This window comes from Oryctolagus cuniculus, chromosome 2, assembly GCF_051225735.1.
Source record: "Oryctolagus cuniculus isolate XC-2025 breed Fujian yellow rabbit chromosome 2, ASM5122573v1, whole genome shotgun sequence".
NCBI classification, from domain to species: Eukaryota; Metazoa; Chordata; class Mammalia; order Lagomorpha; family Leporidae; genus Oryctolagus; species Oryctolagus cuniculus.
The window spans coordinates 186,063,600-186,084,443 of NC_142868.1; the positions used below are offsets into that span (position 1 = coordinate 186,063,600).

Below are 20,844 nucleotides of genomic sequence, written 5' to 3' on the forward strand. Positions count from 1 at the left end.
TTACATTTCAATGGCCTTAACCACAGCCTCTGGAAAACAAGAGCCTTGAGAAAAGCAGGTGACATCAGTGAAATTCATTACCTCTCTATGCTAGAGACCCAAAGGAGCAACAGTGGACTTAGTGCCCCCAAGGGTGTCCATCAGTCAGCTGGAGAGGAGAGCAGCTTCTGTCAGGAAGGTGCACTCTCTTGGTGCTCCCAACCCCCTTGCTGCATTTCTTAGGCACCTTTTATCACTGTCTTTCATTGTCTAAAAACCCTACAAACCCTGTAACTAGCACCCCACAGGCAATTATATTGTCTGTTGATATATGTGATTCTCTGACGGCTTTGAACGAGAAATCTCAATGCCCTCCATGCATGGTGTTGTCAGACTATCTCAGTTGACTGCTCTCTATGTGGCCAAGTCAGTAACAATACTTCCATTTATGTGATGATTTGGTTCTCTAGAAATCTCTGTCACTTCATTTTTTTTTTTAATTTTCAAAATTGGCATGCAGAAAAAGCCACATTCTAATTGTAAAAAGGAGGAAATTGTTGCACATCAAGTGTGGTAGCCACACAAAGGTCCTCATCTAGATAAATTGTAGAAGCACAGGACCCCCTAATCCCCTTCATTCATTCAAGGATATGATATTTTTGCTCTCTGTCTACTGATTGATGTGGCTGGCAGACCTAGATGTCTGAATGAGTGATAAGAACCAAAATGCAAATTAGCGTGAGCCAAGTATCTGGTCTGAATAAGCCCAGCGGAGCAGATGCTGATTTGCTGGAGACAGCTAGAGTGTCATTAAGGAGACAGGGTTGCACATCTGGAGCCATCAGTGAGTCATATATAACCACAGACAATATAATTGTTAATTGTGGGGTGTCAGCCACAGGAGCTGCAGGATTTTTAGACAATGAAAGAATGTGATAAAAAGATGTCTAAAAATGTTTCAAGCTGATCCTGAAAGATAGGAAATGCTTGGAAAGTCAGAGGTGACTTAGGTGGACAAGAGAACAAACAGTATCACACACCAGGGAAAGTCATCTCACAAGTAGAGACTTCCCCCAGTTTTATCCTCAGAACTTCCTGTAGGGCTGGAAGAAATAGCTTGTGGTGTCTGCCATCCTCAATCAGACTCACTCCATCAGGCAGTCCATCTATGGAGCATCACTCTGCGCAGGGCTGGCAGGTGAAACAGACTCCAAGGAGGTGCTGAGGACTCCAGGAGTCACACAATGAATACACTCAGCCTTATTTGCTTAGTTCAGGGATTGCTTGCTGGTGCTCTGCCCAGCACACCTTACGGTTTAAAATGATTCTTTATCTCCTATAAATATGTAACATAAATACTTTTATAAAGTGAGCATGCAGGGGAAAATCATCTTTTCATTTTATATGCTTGCATTAAAGTCATTATTTAGAATAGCCATAAGTTGGGGTCTCAAAAGTTCAACCCAGGTATCTTCTCTCTCTTAAGGGCTGTCTCTATACAGACGTTTTAGAGAAAGAGCTTGTTGCAGTCAGGCTATTTTGCCTGTCAACTGCAGGTATAAACCTTCCCTCCTCCTGGACAGTGCTGAATGGCTCAGTAATGGATAAGGCAGAGAAGTAACCCTGAACAACTGCACACACTGAATTTGCCCATAGGAGCAGTCAGATCTCATGTTTTCTCCATTTCTTATTGGGGAAAGTGAGTCATGATGCCCCTCAATGTCCTCTCCACCCCCTGTTGGCCACACCTCCTCTTGCCTTCTCTTCTTGTCCTTTCTCTGTCCCCTGAAAACTTAGCTGATCTTTTCATGAAGCAGCAGCCAAGACAAAGGACCAGATGATGTCCTGTAGGATCTATAGCTGAAACTTCTAGACAGGAACAAACTGATCTCTTTTCTAGACCTCAACAGGGCATCGCACATTCACATTCTGACATTCTGAATTACTAAACCGTGGGTCTTATAAGCATGTTGAACAATGTTTGGTAAGACATCTTGTAGGTACTGCCACTAAGATTGAGTTGTCATTGAAAGAGACGTTTTCGAGGGCTGGCACTGTGGTGCAGCAGGCTGAGCCTTCGCCTGTGGTCCAACATCCCATATGGGCATCAGTTGGAGTCCCAGCTGCTCCTCTTGATCCAGCTCTCTGCTGTGGCCTGAGAAAGCAGTAGAAAGATGGCCCAGGTGCTGGGCCCCTGCACCTATGTAGGAGACTTGGAAGAAGCTCCCAGCTCTTGGTTTCAGATCTTCCAAGCTGTGGCAGTTGTGGCCATCTGGGGAGTGAAACAGTGGATGGAAGACCTCTCTGCGTCTCTTCCTCTCTGTGTCTGTATCTCTGCCTCTCAAATAAATAAAGAAAACCTTTAAAGAGACACACACAGAGACAGAGACAGAGAGAGTGAGAGAGAGAGAGAGAGAGAGAGAGAGAGAGAGAGATTTCTGAAACAGAAGCCGCTCTCCTCATCCCTTTCCTGCAGAGTTTGTGATCTCCAGGTCAGCATTGCTTCAGAGTCAGGGCTCATGGAGGAGCCAATGCCTCCTTCCTCTAGCCAGGTGCCTCTGCCTTTAACATAGCACGCAGCGTGCATTCTTGGCCCACAGGGATTTGTACATAATGCACTGTCCCAGATCCCTATGAGAAGTTTGAAATGGGATTTAGATAGGAATTTTTCTTTAAGGTTCTCTTTTCCCTCATTATGATTGAGAGCAAGATGAAATGTGATTTGGGGGTTGTGGGTTTTCCAAATCTCCCCGCCTTGTTCAATTGCTAGCATTCTTCAGATGCCATTGCTTTATTGTATCCCCCCCACCCACCCACCCACCTACCCCCACCCCACCCCACCCCACCCCCACCAACAACTCCAGTGGTCAGCGCCCTGAAGAAAGAAGCCCTGGAAGAAGTCAGGATGCATGGGAGCTGAAGAAGCAGAGGATGGGTTTCCAGGAAAGGATGGGGGAATTAAGTGACAGAGCAGGCTGAAGTGCTCTGGGAGGCAGAGAAGTGGATGAGGGGGACCAAGCAGGGGAAGACTGGGGAAAACCAAGACCAATCATTGGCTTCAGGACTTTTCACTGGACCAGTTCTGGCTTCCGAGGCTTTGCTTAATAGCTAGTAATTTATTTCTCTTCAAGGTCTGCCTGATCAAAAAGGGTTACCTGTGGCACTTAGACAGGATACTGCTTTTAGAACACACATTCTGCTTTAGTGGCTAATCTCAGTGACCTTGGACAAGTCACTCCTCCTTCTTCTTAACACGGTATACAGGAGTCCCCCGTCGTCCCCAGTCTCTTTGCCCTGACCAACAAACACAGCATATCTTTATTAATCTATGACCTGGCCAGATGCATGTTTTTCTCTGCAAGCTTCCATGTAATCTAGAATCTGGAACACTTCCAGGCACCAATAAACTCTTTTATGATGTTTCCTGAAATACTAAATAGATCAGCCATGTTGCTAAATATGTAGACTAGCTCCAGGCCTAAGCCACATTCCTTGAACCACCATATCTACTCCACAATCCAACTCCTTCATTGCAGATTCCTAGGCTCTGTCACAGATCCTCTGATTCAGAATCTTCCAAGACTGTGCCCCCCAAATTTGCATTTGCTTTACAAAAACCCCAGGCAACTCTCACAGACATAATAATAGGCAAACCACTCCCCTAATTTATAAGGGCACTGCCACTTTTGGCATCTAAATGGTTTGAAAGCACTGGTTTCAATTGAGACATCATCTGGGGAAGCACTATCTTGCCATTTCACTAAAAGCCCTTCTTCCCAGGCGAGCTTTGTCAGAACAACCTTGAAATGCCAACAGGAAGAGGGAAAGTGCCATTAGGCCCCATTTAGTAACTACAGAGCTACTGGGTAGTTTTTTATTATTTTTTTCAAGTCATTGGGTACAAATTATATTTTCTAATGTGTCAGCATTTTTCTAATTCAAGTTTCCACTAGTAATCTGTTTTGCTGTGAATACTGGATAAACTTCATGCCCAGAAGCTAAAATTTTTGGATGCAACAACTCATTTACAGAACCCTCATATATTCATCAAGGAGTGAAAGCATGATTTCATAGAATTGGATTTCAGAGCTCTTATGCAACTGAAAATTATATGGACCAATTTCCTCATTTTAAATTAGAAGCATTGAAGTGACTTTTCTCTTCCTAGCCCATCTCTGTGCCCAGCTCATCACAGCCTGCCTAATTCTAAACATCCCCCTGTTCAAATGCCACATCCTTAGCCTGGCTAGATCTGCTTTTTCCCTCTGTGCTGCCTCAGCATCTTGTCTCAACCTCTCTAAAGCAAGTAGCACATCTGCCTGATGCTGGTTTCATTTAGAAATTTTTCACCCTGCGCGAATCCTTGCAAACAGAAACTGCATCTTGTTTACCCTGTATCTTGTCTGCAAGATAAGGTATACAGAAAGTGCTTAGTGAATTTTAGTGGAACAGACTTGGTATGGAGCATGCTGGGAAGTAGTGCTGCTCATACTATTGCTGAGAAACACAGACATGTATTTAGTTCTTGCCATGCATGGGACACCGTTCTAAGACTTTGCAAAGTCTCACTTAATTCTCACCTCACAGCAATCCAAAGAACCATACATTATTGCTTACATCATTTTAGAGATGAACAATTAAGGCACAAACAGTCCTAATAACTTACTCTCAATTATACGCTAGAAAGTAAGACATCCATCGTTGGAACAGCAAAGTCTGAACCCAGAAATTCCACTCTATTTACCAAGCTACCTTGGTCCTCATTTTGCAACACAAGAGTCCTGCCACCGAGCATGTCCCATCATGAAAAAAGATGAAGAATTTTACCTCATGAAAGCTAAATGCTCAAGGAATCACACCCTGATTGGTATTAGAGGGACTGATTTTACAGCATGGCCACAGAATTACATGTTGTCAAGAACAGAACCAGAATGGATAATGTTTTTAGCATCTCTGTAGACTGTTCATGACATGAGTTTATGGAGCCTGAGATATATGAAATTTGCCATTATTCACTGTTAAAAGGTACAAAATGCTAATTTTGGCATGACTCCTACAACCAACTTCAAAGGAAACAACCCATGAGAGATCCATATGAAAGTGCTAAAATCTTTCTGGGAATATGATAAACCTACAAATGTCTGTGGAGGGGCAGGAAACCAATGCAAAAAGTAAACAAGAGCTTACAAGAATCTATAGCAGCTATTACAAGTTCAATGCCTGAACCCTGAGACACTGGTAACTACTCTTTAGTGAGGATCTTCATTGTATTTATTTGAGTTTCAGTTCCTAAATCCCTGCCATAGTTTTTTCTCTGCCTCCATTTCAGCTGTTACATGGTTTTATTGCTTCTTATCTGCCAATCTTTTAATTCCATCTCACCACCAAGTAGGTAAGTGTTGGTAAATTGAGACAATTGGTCAAAGGCATGAGCTCACTTGATTTTTCTGTGGCCCTCTAATAGGCTAAATCTCAGGCACATTTGCCTGCCTGATGTCACTGTTACACCCTTCTCAGGGAGATTCTCTCACCTAGGCTTCCTCGACTCATCCCGGGATAACTCAGCCAGCCAGACACAGTCAACTCCTCTAATACCTTCCTCTCCAGTCCTTTTGCTAACAACTATGTATCTTTATGCCTCTTATGTGCACCTTTATCTAAACACTTTCTTTTCCATATTCTCTATTATAAAACATCATAGTAGTGGTGACCATACAGATGTGCCGTGGCAACTGTTTTTCTATGTATCTGTCTCTCCTCCTCCAGTGTTCACGCCCTGAAATGAGCAACGACATCCTTCTTTTCCTTTTTGTCTTCCTCACACACTAACATAGCACCTTGCTTATGGAACTTGTTTAATAAATCTGTGCTAAAAAATGAGAAAAATTCAGAATCTTGGTTTGAATGTCAGTGTTTACTTCTGCCAGCACTAGCACCAGCTCTGAATTTCTTATCATCATAATCATCATCATTTATCTGAAAGCAAGAAAAAGAGACAGACAGATGGAAAAAGAGAGAGCTCCCATGCAGTCTCCAAATTCCTGCAACATCTGGAGATGCACCAAGGCCAAAGCAAGGAGCTGCAAACTCAAGACAAGTCTCTCATGTGGGTGGCAGGGACACAATCCTATGAACAACCACCACTGACTCCAGGGTCTACACCAAGAAGAAGCTGAAATTGCGAGCTGAAGAGACAGGTGTCAAGCCCAGGCCCTCTGATTTGGGACGTGAGCATCTTAACTGGTATCTTGACTACTAGACTACATGGCATCCCTGTTTATGGTTTAAAGGATTTTGTTGCAGATTTCCCAAAAAAATCCCCCAGTTCTTCATTTCTTTTTATCTAGGATCTTAATATTGACATAATAAGATCTTCTTATCACGATGTTGTTTATTTCCCTCTCCCTGATTCTGGGTTGGCCTGTGATTCACTTTGTGCAACAGAACTCAATGCTGTGCCTTACTCTGAACTCACTTTAGTCTGCATGCCCTCCAGGAACCCTGTAACAGCCATGAGAACAACCTGGCTTTAGCTGCTGGGAGACTGGAGGTATTTATTCAACCACCATGATGTGCCTTCCAACAGCCAGCCCAACAGCCAGCCAACCCCAAGAAGCAACACTACCTGTCCTACCAGCTGCTGACTACAAGCGCATGAGAGGGCCAACAAGAGTGCAGCGCTGAATCCAGCCTAAATATAAAGTAAATAAACAGTTGTGTTTAAAGTCATTAAGCTTCAGAATAATTTGTTAGACATTAGCTCGTTAACTGATACTAGTTCTAAATTCTGACATCCAAATATTTTAATCCCCACTTGCAACACAGAGGAACCCATAGTGGAGGCCCTAAAGGACAAACTACAGACCCCCGACCTCGCGCTGGGTCAAGCCCCTTGCATTGTGTGTCAGAGATATTGCCCCTGCTCCTCACTATTTTGCTGCTGCTGTTGCTCTCCAGGTTTGCTCAGACTTGAGAGTTTTAATCTCGTGTTAATAAATATGTGGCTGTTCAGGCAATTTGTTTGGGTATAATTATGCCAGTCTCCTAGGAAATTACTGCCACCTAAGTTATTACAGATTCACCTTGGAGACACTGCATCTGGCTGGTTCTTGTTCAGTCAAGTGCTCCCTTGCCAGAGACCAATACATAATGCTCTGAAGCTTTTTCTGCTTAAATTCCTCTGCCTTCTTGGCATAACTCTTGCCAGCACCACCAAGCACACACATAGCTCTTGAGACTCAAAAGGAGACAACATGTCTGGGGGCACATTGTAGCAAGGAGGTAAGAGGCTCTCGGATTTAGGAGGACAACACCAGCTTGAATTCCAGATTTTCTTTTTCTTGTTGTCTTGATAAAAGGAGGTTGCTTTACTTCTGCTAATGGCTTGTCTTATGGAAAAACGGACAGGGCATTCAATGTCCAAGAATTAGATTTCTTTGACCTGCAGGGACATTGTAAGAATTTCCTTTACTGGAAAGTCTATTTCTTTGAGGTCCTTTGAAGAGTAGTGATTTGTGCCCATAATAAAATGGTTAACATACACGAGAAGACCTTTATCCCTCCAGCAGTGGCATACCAAGGGCAGAACAATGGGACAAGTTCACCACGAGTAGAATAACAAGGAGTGCTCTCTATATAGTATTTATTTTTTTTTTTAATTTTTTTATTTATTTATTTTTTTTTATTTTTGACAGGCAGAGTGGACAGTGAGAGAGAGAGACAGAGAGAAAGGTCTTCCTTTGCCGTTGATTCACCCTCCAATGGCCGCCGCTGCAGCCGGCGCACCGCGCTGATCCGATGGCAGGAGCCAGGATCCAGGTGCTTTTCCTGGTCTCCCATGGGGTGCAGGGCCCAAGCACCTGGGCCATCCTCCACTGCACTCCCTGGCCATAGCAGAGAGCTGGCCTGGAAGAGGGGCAACCGGGACAGAATCCGGCGCCCTGACCGGGACTAGAACCCGGTGTGCCGGCGCCGCAAGGTGGAGGATTAGCCTATTGAGCCACGGCGCCGGCCTCCATATAGTATTTAGAAACAATGATACAACAGACCAAAAATCACTCTGCTTTCTCATTATTGCCATGCGTCAACCCTTTTAGACAGTGCCATTAATACGATGTTAACTTCCATTGGGATCCCATCGCCCTGCCCTTAGCTTCTCCCTTTATTCATGCAAATAGCTCCTTCAAGGAGTGCATCAAGGAAATGGTAGATCCAGCTTCAAGATTCTGGAAGAACTTAGACCATTCTAGTACCTCCCTAGAGCAGCTGCCTTAATATAGTCATTTCAACTAATAGCTTCAAGAGAGAAAATATGTATTTTTATAGACTGGAATCAATTGGAACCCAGCCTGCATTTGGCTGCACCAACACATGGCCAAAACAGGGATTGAGAAAGTTCTGGGCCCTGCCACGTGTGGAGGAGCAAAGATGGGGAACATAGCTACCCCAAATCCCACATTCCAAATGCAGTTCCTCCCTTCCTTCCCAGGAAGCTGTGGCCTATATATGTAAGACATGTAATTTATATTGGCTCTGATGGCTTTGCACAGTTTCCAGACCCTGAGACGTGCAGTTTCTGGACCAGCTGCATTGCATCAGCACCATCTGGGAATTTCTTAGAAATGCAAATTTGTGGGCCAATCCTATACCTACTGAGTCAGAAATTCAGGATGGTGCAGCCCGGCAATTCATATTTTAGCAAACTTCCAGGTGATGCTGGTACATGCTAAAGTTGTCAGTGTCTGTTATATAACAATGATTCACAACCAGAAGTAGGTATAAGAATCAACTGTGTATGCACATTACCTTATTACCTATGTAACACAGGGATTCTAATACACCACACTTACACTTGGATACAGTAGATATAAGATAAAATCTAGGCATCTGCATTTTTTATTTTCCATACTATTTCAGGTAGAAACTCCCCACTGATAATCACTACTCTGGAGAAACGAGACTTTAAGTGACTCTAAAGTAGGCTTGGGAAAGAGTTCCTAGGACTTGGTTTCTATAGGCCGTTTTTAACACAAGTTGTGTCAATGGATTTGTCTGAAGATGTTCACTCCTAAAGCCAAATGTCACCGTTTTATACTAAGAGCTTATCAATGGACTCCTTCCACAATTTTGCAGTTTTGTAACATGTGATCAGTGGGTGTCCTCACCAGTGAATTCATTAGTCCGACACTCCAGGCCTTTTTCCATTCCAGAGGGAGTGGCTAGAAGAAAAGTAAAATTGTACTGAGTGCCAAACAAGTTTCGATTATTTAACATGATGGACTATACCACAAAGCTGTCTCTACCTAAACCCATATGCATCCTTCAGAACTCTGTGAAAGTCCCATTTCCTATTGAAGCCTCCCTGAGATCCCTTACTTCTTTTTCTCCCAGTACTTTTTTACCTACTCCCTCACCTGAGTGCCTTCAGTACTTTATTTGAACCATTTGTTGGACAACTTTCAAACATTATGCTAAGTGAAATAAGCCAGGCACAGAAAGACAAATAGGGCATGATCTCATTATGAGAAAATGTTGAATTTTAAAAAGTCAATCTCATAGAAACAGAGATGCAAAGTTGTTAGGAGAGGCTGGGGTGAAGGGGCAGAGGTGGGCAATGCGGTGACATTGATCAAAGGGTAAAAATTTTGAGACAGACAGGAGGAACAGTTTTAGGAATCTATTGTATTGCATGGTGACCTCAGTTAATAACGATGCATTTTGTATTTCAAAATTGCTAAAAGAATAGATTTTTAAAGTTCTCACTTCAAAAAAATGATAATTTGGTGAGGTGATTGGTGTGTTAATTAGCTTGACTGATCTTTTCTACAATGTATACATAGATCAAAACATTGTCTTCTGCTCCATAAAGTTATTGCTTATCCATTAAAAATAAATTTTAGAAATTCAACAAAAACACTTATTTAAAATCAAAAACTTTATTTCATGTTTGCATAATTATATATGTGAGTTTTCTGATCTAGAATATATTCTCTTTTACATCAGATCACATCATATAACCACAACTGCATTATTATGCTTGTCACACAGGAAGTACCCAATACAAACTTGTTCTTTGTCTTTACTTACTAAGTACAAGGATATTGTGAACTTGTTGTTGATAGCAATTATTCTTCTAAAAGCAAATAAAGATATCAGACTGTGGAACTGACGTTGAAGGTCTGTTTAAATTTCTGATATTTGGGATGAGCATTTTGCATGGTTGTTAAGGTGGAGCATGGAATTCCCACATCCTAGTGGGAGTGCCTGGGTTCTAACCCTGGTTCCACCTCCAATTCCAGTTTTCTACTTATGTGCGTCCTAGGAGGAAGCAGGCAATGACTCCAGTGATATAGTCCCTGCCACCCACATGGAAGACCAGGATTGGGTTCCAGGGTCCTAGTTTCAGTCTGGCCCAGCCCCAGCTGTTCTTGGCATTTGGGGAGTGAACCAGTGGCTGAAAGAACTCTTTCTCTGCCAGTCAAATGAAAGTAAAAAAAAATTAAACATAAAATTCTGATATTTTCCCAATCATCTAACATAAATCTGAAATAAACTCCTAGCATCTTTCCTTCCTTAAGTCACGTGGAATCCCTCTGAGGCCAGAGATGTTTGCCCTGGACAACCATACTCAATGCACACAGGTTGCAATTGTATGTGCAGCAAAGAGCCCACAGACGTTCTAGACCAGCTTAACATTGACTGTCTGTACAAATAATTTACCTGACTTTCCTGAGACCAAGGAACCAAACCTGCTGCTGCTAACCCTGCTAACTCACCTGCATCTTCTAGCCCTCAATTCCCAAGCATCCAAGTTCCTACTCCATTCACGGAATCAGGGCCAGTGTGTCAGGCATGTCTTGTTTTGTGTTCTTTTGTATTTGTTTATTGAAAGCTAAAACTAAACCTTAACTCCTGGATAACTGGTGGTTCATGACTGGTAATAAAATGAAATTTCTCTTATGTCTGGTCAGTTACTCCAATGTCCCTGAAGACTGATCCCAGATACATACTAGAAAGGACATCCTTCTGGGGCTGGCTTTAAGTGAGCTGCAAACTGCCAATTACTATTAACCAAGAGGTGTCTGGTTGAATGGGATTCTATGCCAACAAGTATATTTTTCCATGTCCGAATATGAAAAAGGTACATGGAATCTTCCCATGTTACAGTAATGAAACTCTGAGGACAGAAGGCTCTCAAACATCAGGACCTTAGCAGATGTCTGTAAGGAATTGAGAATAAAAAGATGGTACAGTTTTATTAGTGGGGAATTAAAGAAAAAATCTCAAAGATCAAAAGCTATAGGCAAGAATAATAGCACAGTCAACTTCTGCCTCTGGGAGGGTACAAAAATTATGAGACAGTCATTCCCACTCTGCAGGTTCAACCCAAGAGGCCCATGCACTGTCAGCATGGGGGACGGGCAACAGTGCTCTTTGACAAGAAGCAGCAGAAACAAGTTTCAGTGAACAGCTCCACTTTATTAACGACCAAGAACACCTTTTAAAGGGCAGACAGAGGGGGCGTAGCTAATTCAGGGCAACACTAATTGCATAGGATAGAACGGATATTAGCGCCACTATGCCTCTCCAATCAGCTTGAAGGTCACATAGGCTAGTAGCTTTCCAAGTGGGCCTGGGCCACACACAGGAGCAGGTTACCTGACTGGCAGAAAGTGGGGGTGGGGGAAACATGCCTGGGAACAGCAGTCAGGCTAACTGCATGGACTAGGCGGGCAGTCTCACCAGATCACCCACACTGCTCAAACAAGGAAATAATGGGCAAGTTAGAACACATTGTTTTTGTTTTAAATCACGGGGTAACTGAGGACATGGAGAAAACTAATTAAACAAACTGCTTATTTAAAAAACTGTTTATAGTAGCAAGTATTTCCTAGGCAATGGAGAACTTCATTCATCCTGGCAGAAGAACAGTAGGCAGGGGAATCTGCTATAGTTGGGGATCAGGACAAAGGAGCTTACCTTTATGCCAGTGGCTACATGGAAACTGACTTGACACATTAGCATCCTGAGTGAATCTGCATCGTCCTGTCAATACCATGGGAAACATGGTGCTATGGGGTGTTTGGGTCCAGGTTCTTTGCTACAACCCAAGAAAATAACTTGAGGAAGACACCTAGGTAGATGTCAGTGGACAAGCAAGATTTACAAACATGCAAAATACAAGTGCACTCTCAGAAAGTGGCACAGCTCAATAAAAACCTGCACACCACAAAGTTGGAGTTCACCCCTTGATATAATCTGAAGGCATAGACAGAGATGTCTGGGGTGGGGCTTGGTTGAATATTCAAAGATGATGGAGTTTGGAGTGGGGCCTTTGTATCACCCATTTCCTTGCCTATTTTGGGACACCTTGGATATGGCATGGTGTCAGGTGCATGATGGAAGTGGGTATGTCAGCCATGGTCATTCTATTATCATGATGTTATAATGAGATAACACTCATCTGGGGGATGCATGGAAGCTTTGGTTTTGCCCTGCAGGGAAGTGGGGTGGGATTTGGCCAGGCCAGGCAGGCCTTTACTTCAGTCAGTGTACTGGTGAAAGGGGCAAGAGGGGCTGGCACTGTGGTACAGTGGGTTAAGGCCCTGGCCTGAAGCACCGGCATCCCATATGGGCACCAGTTCTAGTCCCAGCTGCTCCTCTTCCAATACAGCTCTTTACTATGGCCTAGGATAGTGGTGGAGGATGGCCCAGGTCCTTGGGTCCCTGGACCCAGAGGAAGCTCTTGGCTCCTGGCTTTAGATGGACGCAGCTCTGGCCATTGAGGCCATTTGGGGAGTAAACCAGCAATGGAAGACCTTTGTCTCTGTCTCTACCTATCTCTGTAGCTCTTTAAAATAAATAAAATAAATATGTTTAAAAAATAGAAAGGAAGGGGCGGGAGACCTCAGCTCCTCCTTGGTAGCTACCTCCCCGCCTACATGAAATGGGCGGGGGGGGGGGGGCAGGGAACCAAGAAAAAGTTCCAGTTAGTGAGTAGGGGCTTTCCTAAATTCAGGACAACAGCTATTGGCTGTCGATGGAGTGAGACAGGTGAGAGATTTACCGATGTATAGAAGGGTGAAGATGGAAATCAAGAGCAAAAAGAATGACAGTCACAGAAAGAAAGGGATATCCGAGTACAAGAAGCACACAGAACTCCTAATAGACATAACCAGACATAACATGATGCACTGTAGTCAAACTCTCCATAGTTAAACATAAAGAAAATATTCTAAAATGTACACAAGAGAAATGCCAGATTACTTTCAGAGAATCTCTAATAAGATTCACAGTGGACTTCTCATCAGAAACCCTATAGGCTAAGAGAGAATGGCAAGATATATTCCAAGTCTTAAGAGAAGAAAAACTGTCAACCCAGAATGCTGTACCCTGAAAAGCTCTCATTTATGAATGAAGGTGAAATAAAGATGTTCCATAACAAACAGAAATTGAAAGAATTTGTCACCACTCATGTAGCCTTAAAAAGATGCTTAAGGGTATGCTACACACAGAAACATGGTCATCACTATGAAGAGGGTGAAGACAGAAAATCTCCCAGTAAAAGTACAGAGGAAATGCAAAGTAAAAAATAGGAATATTTATGGAAAATTGGAGAGCCAAAGTCATTATTTATCAATAGTCACTTTGAATATAAATGGCCTCAACTCTCCAGCTAAAAAACACAGACTGGCTGAATGGACTGAAAAACAAAACCCATCTACTTGCTGCTTACAAAAAACACATCTCACCAATAAAGATACTGCAGACTGAAAGTGAAAGCATGGAAAAAGATATTGCATGCTAGCAGAAACCAAAAAGAGCTGGTGTAGCCATCCTAATATCAGACAAAATAGACTCTAACACAAAAAAATTACAAGATACAAAAAAGGACACTATGTAATCATTACGGGATCAATTCAACAGAAAGATGTGACTGTTATAAACATTTACACACCTGATTACAGGGCACCTGACTATTTAAAAGAAATGTTAATGGATATAAAGGGAGACATAGAAACCAATAGAATAGTAATGGGGGACTTCAGTAACCCATTTTCAGTCATGGCTGAACAACCAGAATATATAAAGAGATCAAGAAACTCCACAACAACAAAACAACCCAGTTAAGAAATGGGCAAAGTATTTAAACAGGCATTTTTCAATAGAGGAAATCCAAACATACACATGAAAATATGTTCAGGATCACTAGCTATAAGGGAAATGCAAATCAAAACCACAATGAGGTTTCACCTCACCCTGTTAGAATGGCTTTCACACAGAAATCAACAAGCAATAAATGTTGGTGAGGATGTGGGAAAAAGAGGTACCTAATCCACTGTTGGTGGGAATATAAACTGGTAAAGCCACTATGGGAGACAATATGGAAACACCTCAGAGATCTGAATATAGACATACTATATGACCCAGCCATCCAACTCCTGGGAATTAACTAAAGGAAATTTACTAAAGGAAATTAATTTACTAAAGAAATCAGCATTTGAAAGAGTTATTTGTATTCCCATGTTTATTGCAGGTCAGTGCACAACAGCTAAGATATGGAATCAACCCAAATGCCTGCCAACTGAAGACTGGATAAAGAAATTATGGGATATGTACACCATGGAATACTACACAGCAGTAAAAAAAAATATGAAGGCTGGTTGTTTGCAACAAAATGGATGAAACTGGAAAACATCATACTTATGAAATAAGCCAGTATCAAAAGGACAAATATCATATGTTCTCCCTGACCTGTGATAACTAACAGAGCACCTAAAAGGTAATCTATAGAACTGAAATTGACACTTGGATAAGCAATGACTTTGAACAGCTCTTGTCTTGAATGTTGAGGAATATTTTTCCATAATATTTTTGAAATATTTACTTAACATAGAGTTAATCATATGTGTATAAAGTTAATTGAAAATAGATTTTAGTAAAAAATAAGAATGGCAATCGAAAAGGGAGGAGGAAGCAGGGTGGGAGAGTGGGTGCCAGGACAGGTACAGTGGGAAGACTCACTAGGTTCTATAGTTGTGGCTGTGAAATGAAGTTTGTATTCCTTAAATAAAAGGTGTCTGGGGAAAAAATAAAGAGGTAATCAATGTAAGATGAAAAAAAAAAAAAAAAAAAGAATGGAGCTGCCTTTGTGGTAGATGGGATTCACAATTTCTGCACCAGCAAAGAAGCCCAATCGGCTTATCAGCTCACTCTAGCACTGCAAGCACAGGCATTCATTCACACAGACGTTTTTCTACCTAGTAATCCTCAGTGGCAGGGCTACTTCTACCCAAGCGTTTTACTAAAAAGCAGTCTACATTAAGAAAAGGCTGACAAATTTAAAATATATGAATTGTATTTATTTATTGAATTAGTTGTTTGCTCGTTACTGATTTTGTCCTGTCTTCAAATATTCATAATATCATATGATAATTTTTTAATAAAACATTTTTTAAAATAATAAAAAATAAAACCAGAACAACTGGTTATCTGTTTGAAAAAGAAACTAACTGAAACCATTTACCTCACACCACACACAAAAGACAATTTTAAATAGATCATTAGCCTAAACTTAAAAGCAAATTATTAAACTTCTGGGAGAAACCATCAGAGAATATTTTTTCAACTTCAAGTTAGGCAAACATATATTAAATAGGAACACTAAAAATACAAACATGAAACAAAAATCATTGATAAATTGCAGTTTACCATATTAAATATTTTTGCTTTTTGAAAGAAATAAGTAAGGGAATGAAAAGAAAATCCTCAGATGGGGTTGGAGGATATTACATGCAAAAATTCTATATGTTGAGAGTATTTCAGGCATGGAAAGTCAAGACACTGTGGCAAAAAAAAAATGACCTAAATGAAAGATCTCTGTGAGTGAGATCCCAGTGGAAGGAACGGGCCATCAAAGAAGGAGGTACCTTTCTCTGAAGGGAGGCGAGAACTTCCATTTGACTATGACCTGGTCTAAATACAATCAGAGTTGGTGAACTCAAGAGGCTTCCATAGCCTCTGCAGCTCATGACAAGAGCCTCGGGTGATTTCTCAACCATAAACAAGAGCGTCAATTTGTTAAGTCAACCACAGGAGTCACTGTGCACTTACTCCCCATGTAGGATCTCTGTCCTTAATGTGTTATACTATGTGAATTAACAGTATAACTAGTACTCAAACAGTACTTTATACTTTGTGTTTCTGTGTGGGTGTAAACTGTTGAAATCTTTACTTAGTATATACTAAATTGATCTTCTGTATATAAGGATAATTGAAAATGAATCTTGATATGAATGGGATGGGAGATGGGATGGTTGTGGGTGGGAGGGAGGTTATGGGGGTGCAAAAGCCACTATAATCCAAAAGTTGTACTTTGGAAATCTATATTCATTAAATAAAAGTTAAAAAATTATATCTATCTGACAGAGAATTTATTTTCCTAATCTATAAAGCACTTATACAAATCAGCAATGTAAAACTAAACAGTACAGCAACAATTGGGCAAAACAAACACCTCATAAACAAAACCTGCCCAAAAGGCCAATAAACATAAATAGATACTCAATGCCATCAGTCATCAGAGAAAAGCAATTGTTAAAAATCTGGCATCTTTTTACAACCACTGAAACAACTAGAGTTAAATAAATAAGACTGAGATACTAAATGTTGGTGGATATTTGGAGAAACTGAACTCTTATTGCTGAGAATATAAAATCATTCAACAACTTTGAAGACTTACTTGTCAACTTTTATAGAAGTTAGCATATACTTATTCTATCACCCACTAATTACATCTCTAGGTTTTACACAGAAACAAACAAAAATACAAGTCCAGAAAAAGATTTGGAACAGTCTTATTCATAATAGTCAAACATGAGAAATAAGGCAGTTTCTTCAACAAGAAAACAGCTACACCAAATGCTGGATATTCATACCATGGATGGAATACTAGGCAGAAGAGACAAAAGCGCTAGACATCAACACGGTTGACTTTCAAACACATTATGCTGAGAGAAAGAAGGCCAGCACAAAAGGTACACAGCACACAGTTAAGTGAATACAAAACTAGGCAGCATTATGCTAAGGAAAGTCTGAAACCTGGTGCCTCTGCCTTGGGAAAGAGCACAAGAAAACTCTCCCAGGTAAAGAAAATACTCAATATTATATTCTGGGTACAAGTCACACGGGTGTATGTAATTGTCAGCACTCATCAAGCCATACACTTAAATCAGTGGATGCTACAGAATGCAAACCATACATACTCTTTGAAGAGAGGCACAGAGAAAGAGAAGCTGGCAGGGGAGACAGGATGGGGTAGATGAAGACAGGGAGGGAGAGAGGAGAGGAATGATAGAGCAGTGAGGACAGCGCAGAGACTAATATTTGAAAACCCAGACGTTTTACGATTCCTGGTTGCAGGACTGGTTCTTTCAGACAGCAAACTGCTACATTTTTAACTCACCATTATGTTTCCAAGAAAATTAATAATCCAACCATAAATCCTGCTCTCTCACAGGATCCATAGAAACTGATTTTTATTTTTTTTTGATGCTGAGGTTTTTTAAAATCAAATTCCTGGATGAATTTCATGCTAAAACGAGTGATTATTTCAAGGTCTGAGATTGTGCACAGCAGGCCCTGTGCCCTCTCCCTGGGCATCCAGTGGGTAACAGCTTCTTTCCACACCCCAGCAGGATGTAGAAAGTTTCCTCAAGAACATGAATTCAAAAGTCCCATTAAGAAGCTTCTGGAAACATTCTAGTCTAAAAATTAAAATTTCAGCCACAGCAGGCTCTTCTCTCTCTCTCCCTTTTTCATCTTAAGAAAAAAAAAATCTCAACAGTGAGGACCTCGGCTCGTAGAGAGATTCTGTTTTTTGAAAGGAAATAACAGATTTAATTATTTGGAGGTCAAATATTTAAGTTTTATCATTCATCCCTTAGCAGATAATATAGTCAAATTTGGGGAAGATTTGCTCAGAAAAGAACAGATAGATTTATAAATGAAAGTAATATTAAGGTGCTTTTCATTCTAGGAAGAGAAGCAGCTTCCTATTTCTCAAAGTTAGATTTTATAATTATTTATATAAAAAGAACAGAATTAATGTATTTAAATGATACAGTTTTAAGAAAATAATTATACTTTTTTCCAATTTAAATTTTCCAAAAATGACCACTAATCAGTTTCTGATAGATAGACCTGTAGGTGCAAATACTACCTTTATTTTTCTTTAAATTCAATTATTCCTTCTTCACTCTCTCAGCAAGAGGGAGCAGGGATCTTTTTTCTGTTATGTTTAAGTGAATGTGACATTGCATTGATTTCTTTATTTATGATCATCTTGGAGACACAGCATCAATGAAGAAATCTCTCTGCCCACCACTCTTTTTCTCTGGGGCGGCAGCTGTACTCCAGGAGGTTTTTTTCCAGAAATCTCGAGGAGAAATCTCATCTGGGGCTTCCTGGAGCTGTTGACCTTTTTCCAAGTGGTCATTGGCTGTCCATTCACCCAGTCCCAGCAGTTGGCACGTTCCCATACCAGCTCCCTGGGCCAGTGGCCTCCTGCCTTTCCACATATTGCCCACACTCCCAGTCTTTGAACAATTCCCTCACCCTAGCTTCGGAGCCCCTCTGGACCACAGATCTCCCTTAGCAAGCCCGTCCTCCTACCCAGAGATGAACACGACTGATTTATCATGTTCTTTTTCTTCCTTCTTCAGCATGAGAGAAGCAGGGGTGGGGTGTGGTTATTCTTAGCTGTGTAAGCCCTGTGCCTTGAAGACGGGTAAAAATGGGAAAAAGCAGAAATGGGAGAGAGGTTTAAACTTGGGCTCTTGGAGACAGTCACTGTGAAGATAGGATGTGAGCCAATGAAGACAATTGTCTGAAACCAGAACTGCTGTATTGAGAGCTTCTAAATAGCATTTTCCCAAATATCATTTCCATGTTTATAGAATGCACACAATGTGCCAGACACCATCCTCAGAGCAGAGCTGGGGCCATGCAGGACAGTGAGAAGTTAGCCCTGTTCTCTTAGAATTCACCAACTGGAAGAGAAACCAAAGGACGGACAAGAGAGGCCAGGTTTTACATGGATTTGGGGAAGGAACCAGGAGTGCTATGTAAGTACATGAGATAAAACCAGCTCTTCAGTGAGCAGTGGATATTCAAGAGTGTCCCTTCCTATTTTAACTTAATTAATTGATCACTAAATAATTTCACACGCCAAACTGCATTGGGCATTGAGGTTCTTACATTTGAAACTCAGAAGTCCTATTTCTGAATAAAGAAAGGTGATCCTAATTATAAGTATTAATAAAACCTGAAAGTATACATTTGCTAATGATTATTCCTGCTGTTCCAAAACAAATACAAAGGTGATATTCTCTATGCTCAATCGCCCTCTGTCCCACCTTTCCAGTGAGAGCTCTCAGCAGCATCTACCTGTGACACTCACTCAATAAAGAGCGAGCTGATGGCAGTAAGAAGTTGGACTTTCTTAATCTTGCAGTTAGCTGGACAGAGTAGCCCTCTGGGCTCAGACTTAACCAATGTCTATACAATAGCGAACAGCAGATCAAAATGCAGCAATTCCAAATGTAAAGCAGGCCCTCCTGCTCTTTGAGGTGTAGTCCCCTTCCTCAGTGCAAGGTCAAGGTGATTTTCCCATTGCAAGACCAAGGCAACTCCTTTTTGGTGTTTCCACTATTCACAGCTGCCGTTGACTTCCTGTGGTGCCTGCTCCTGAGGTCAGGCTGCAACTTTCAATTCACACCATTTGATTAAAAAAATCAGAGATGCGTTGCCCTTGGAAATAGGCTGCAGTAAAAATAGATCAAACTATCCAGTGTCTCCAGGAACGTTCAGGTTATTGTCTCTTTATCCAATTTCTTTAGATTTGTAAAGGTAGGAAGAGCTCTAGGTCTCTGAAGAAATTGTTCTGTTAAGAGGAGATTTAATAATATAAACTTTTCTCCTTCACAATAATAGTGACTCAAAAAATCTGAGCTCACAAAGCATTTAAGGTTGTGACATCCTGGGGAAAAGCAAGAAGTTGGAACTCATATTTATCTTTCCATAATTAGACTTTGCTCTAGCTGTCACAAGGAACATCGCAGCTCTCTGAGACACCAACAGCATTCAAATTTGGAGCGATGCTAAAAATGAAGGCAGACTGTACTTTCAAGCAAGCTGATCAGTTTGGAGAAATAGCCCCAAAGAAGGCATGTCATTCCGAGTGTTGTTTAAATTCAATGGTTTCTCTGGAGTTCCTTCCATTTCTCAGGCATGCCCGTCTACTTGAAAGAGACACAGGCTGCACATTAAATATCTCCAAAGACCTTTTTGGAAAGCGAGATTAATGTGAGTGGTCATTAAAAGCTGTGTCAGGGCCTGGTAAACACAGGCACCGTGCAGAGTTTGCAAAGCAATCCATCAATCAGCAACAGTCCTTGAGGGCCTGTTCCAAAGGCAGTGGGAGCCACCGAAGGTCTTTGACCAGATGACGGGCATATGGAAAAGGCTGTCTGTCTTACGGGGACGGTTACATGGCAGCTGGAGGGGAAAGCCAGTCAGCAGTGCCAGGGGTGAACCTTTAGATGGCCTTACCTGGGCAGGTGATCGTGGATGTGAAATGAATGAACTATGAGAGGCTTTGCAAACAAAAGGGACAGGATGAGCATGGTGAACAAGGCACAGTAGTTTGAACAGGTGGAGGCAGGTCTGGAATCCGGACAACTACACCCAGGAATGAGAGCCACTGGGAGCAGCTCACAGAAGAGCAAGAAGTCTCCAGGTGTCTTTGAGAACGAGTTCCATCTGGGTCGCACTCAGAGGCTGCATCCTGACGGCACCACCCCACTC

The 20,844-nt window shown here is 41.5% G+C and overlaps 1 protein-coding gene across 24 annotated transcripts in view; it reads right to left on the reverse strand.

Moving 5' to 3' along the window:
• LOC127489374 (uncharacterized) overlaps positions 1-20,844 on the reverse strand; it is a 130,356-nt gene that overhangs the window by 102,014 nt on the left and 7,498 nt on the right. For 19 of the 24 annotated variants that reach the window (XR_016230520.1, XR_016230515.1, XR_016230519.1 and 16 more), the window contains exon 2: positions 9,144-9,197. The exons of the other annotated variants lie outside the window; for them this stretch is intronic. Coding sequence is in view for 4 of the 19 variants with exons in the window: in XM_089327785.1 (XP_089183911.1) it covers positions 9,144-9,197 (54 nt within the window). In the remaining 15 variants the exon portion in view is untranslated. The remainder of the gene's footprint in view (positions 1-9,143; positions 9,198-20,844) is intronic. 24 annotated transcript variants of the gene reach the window in all.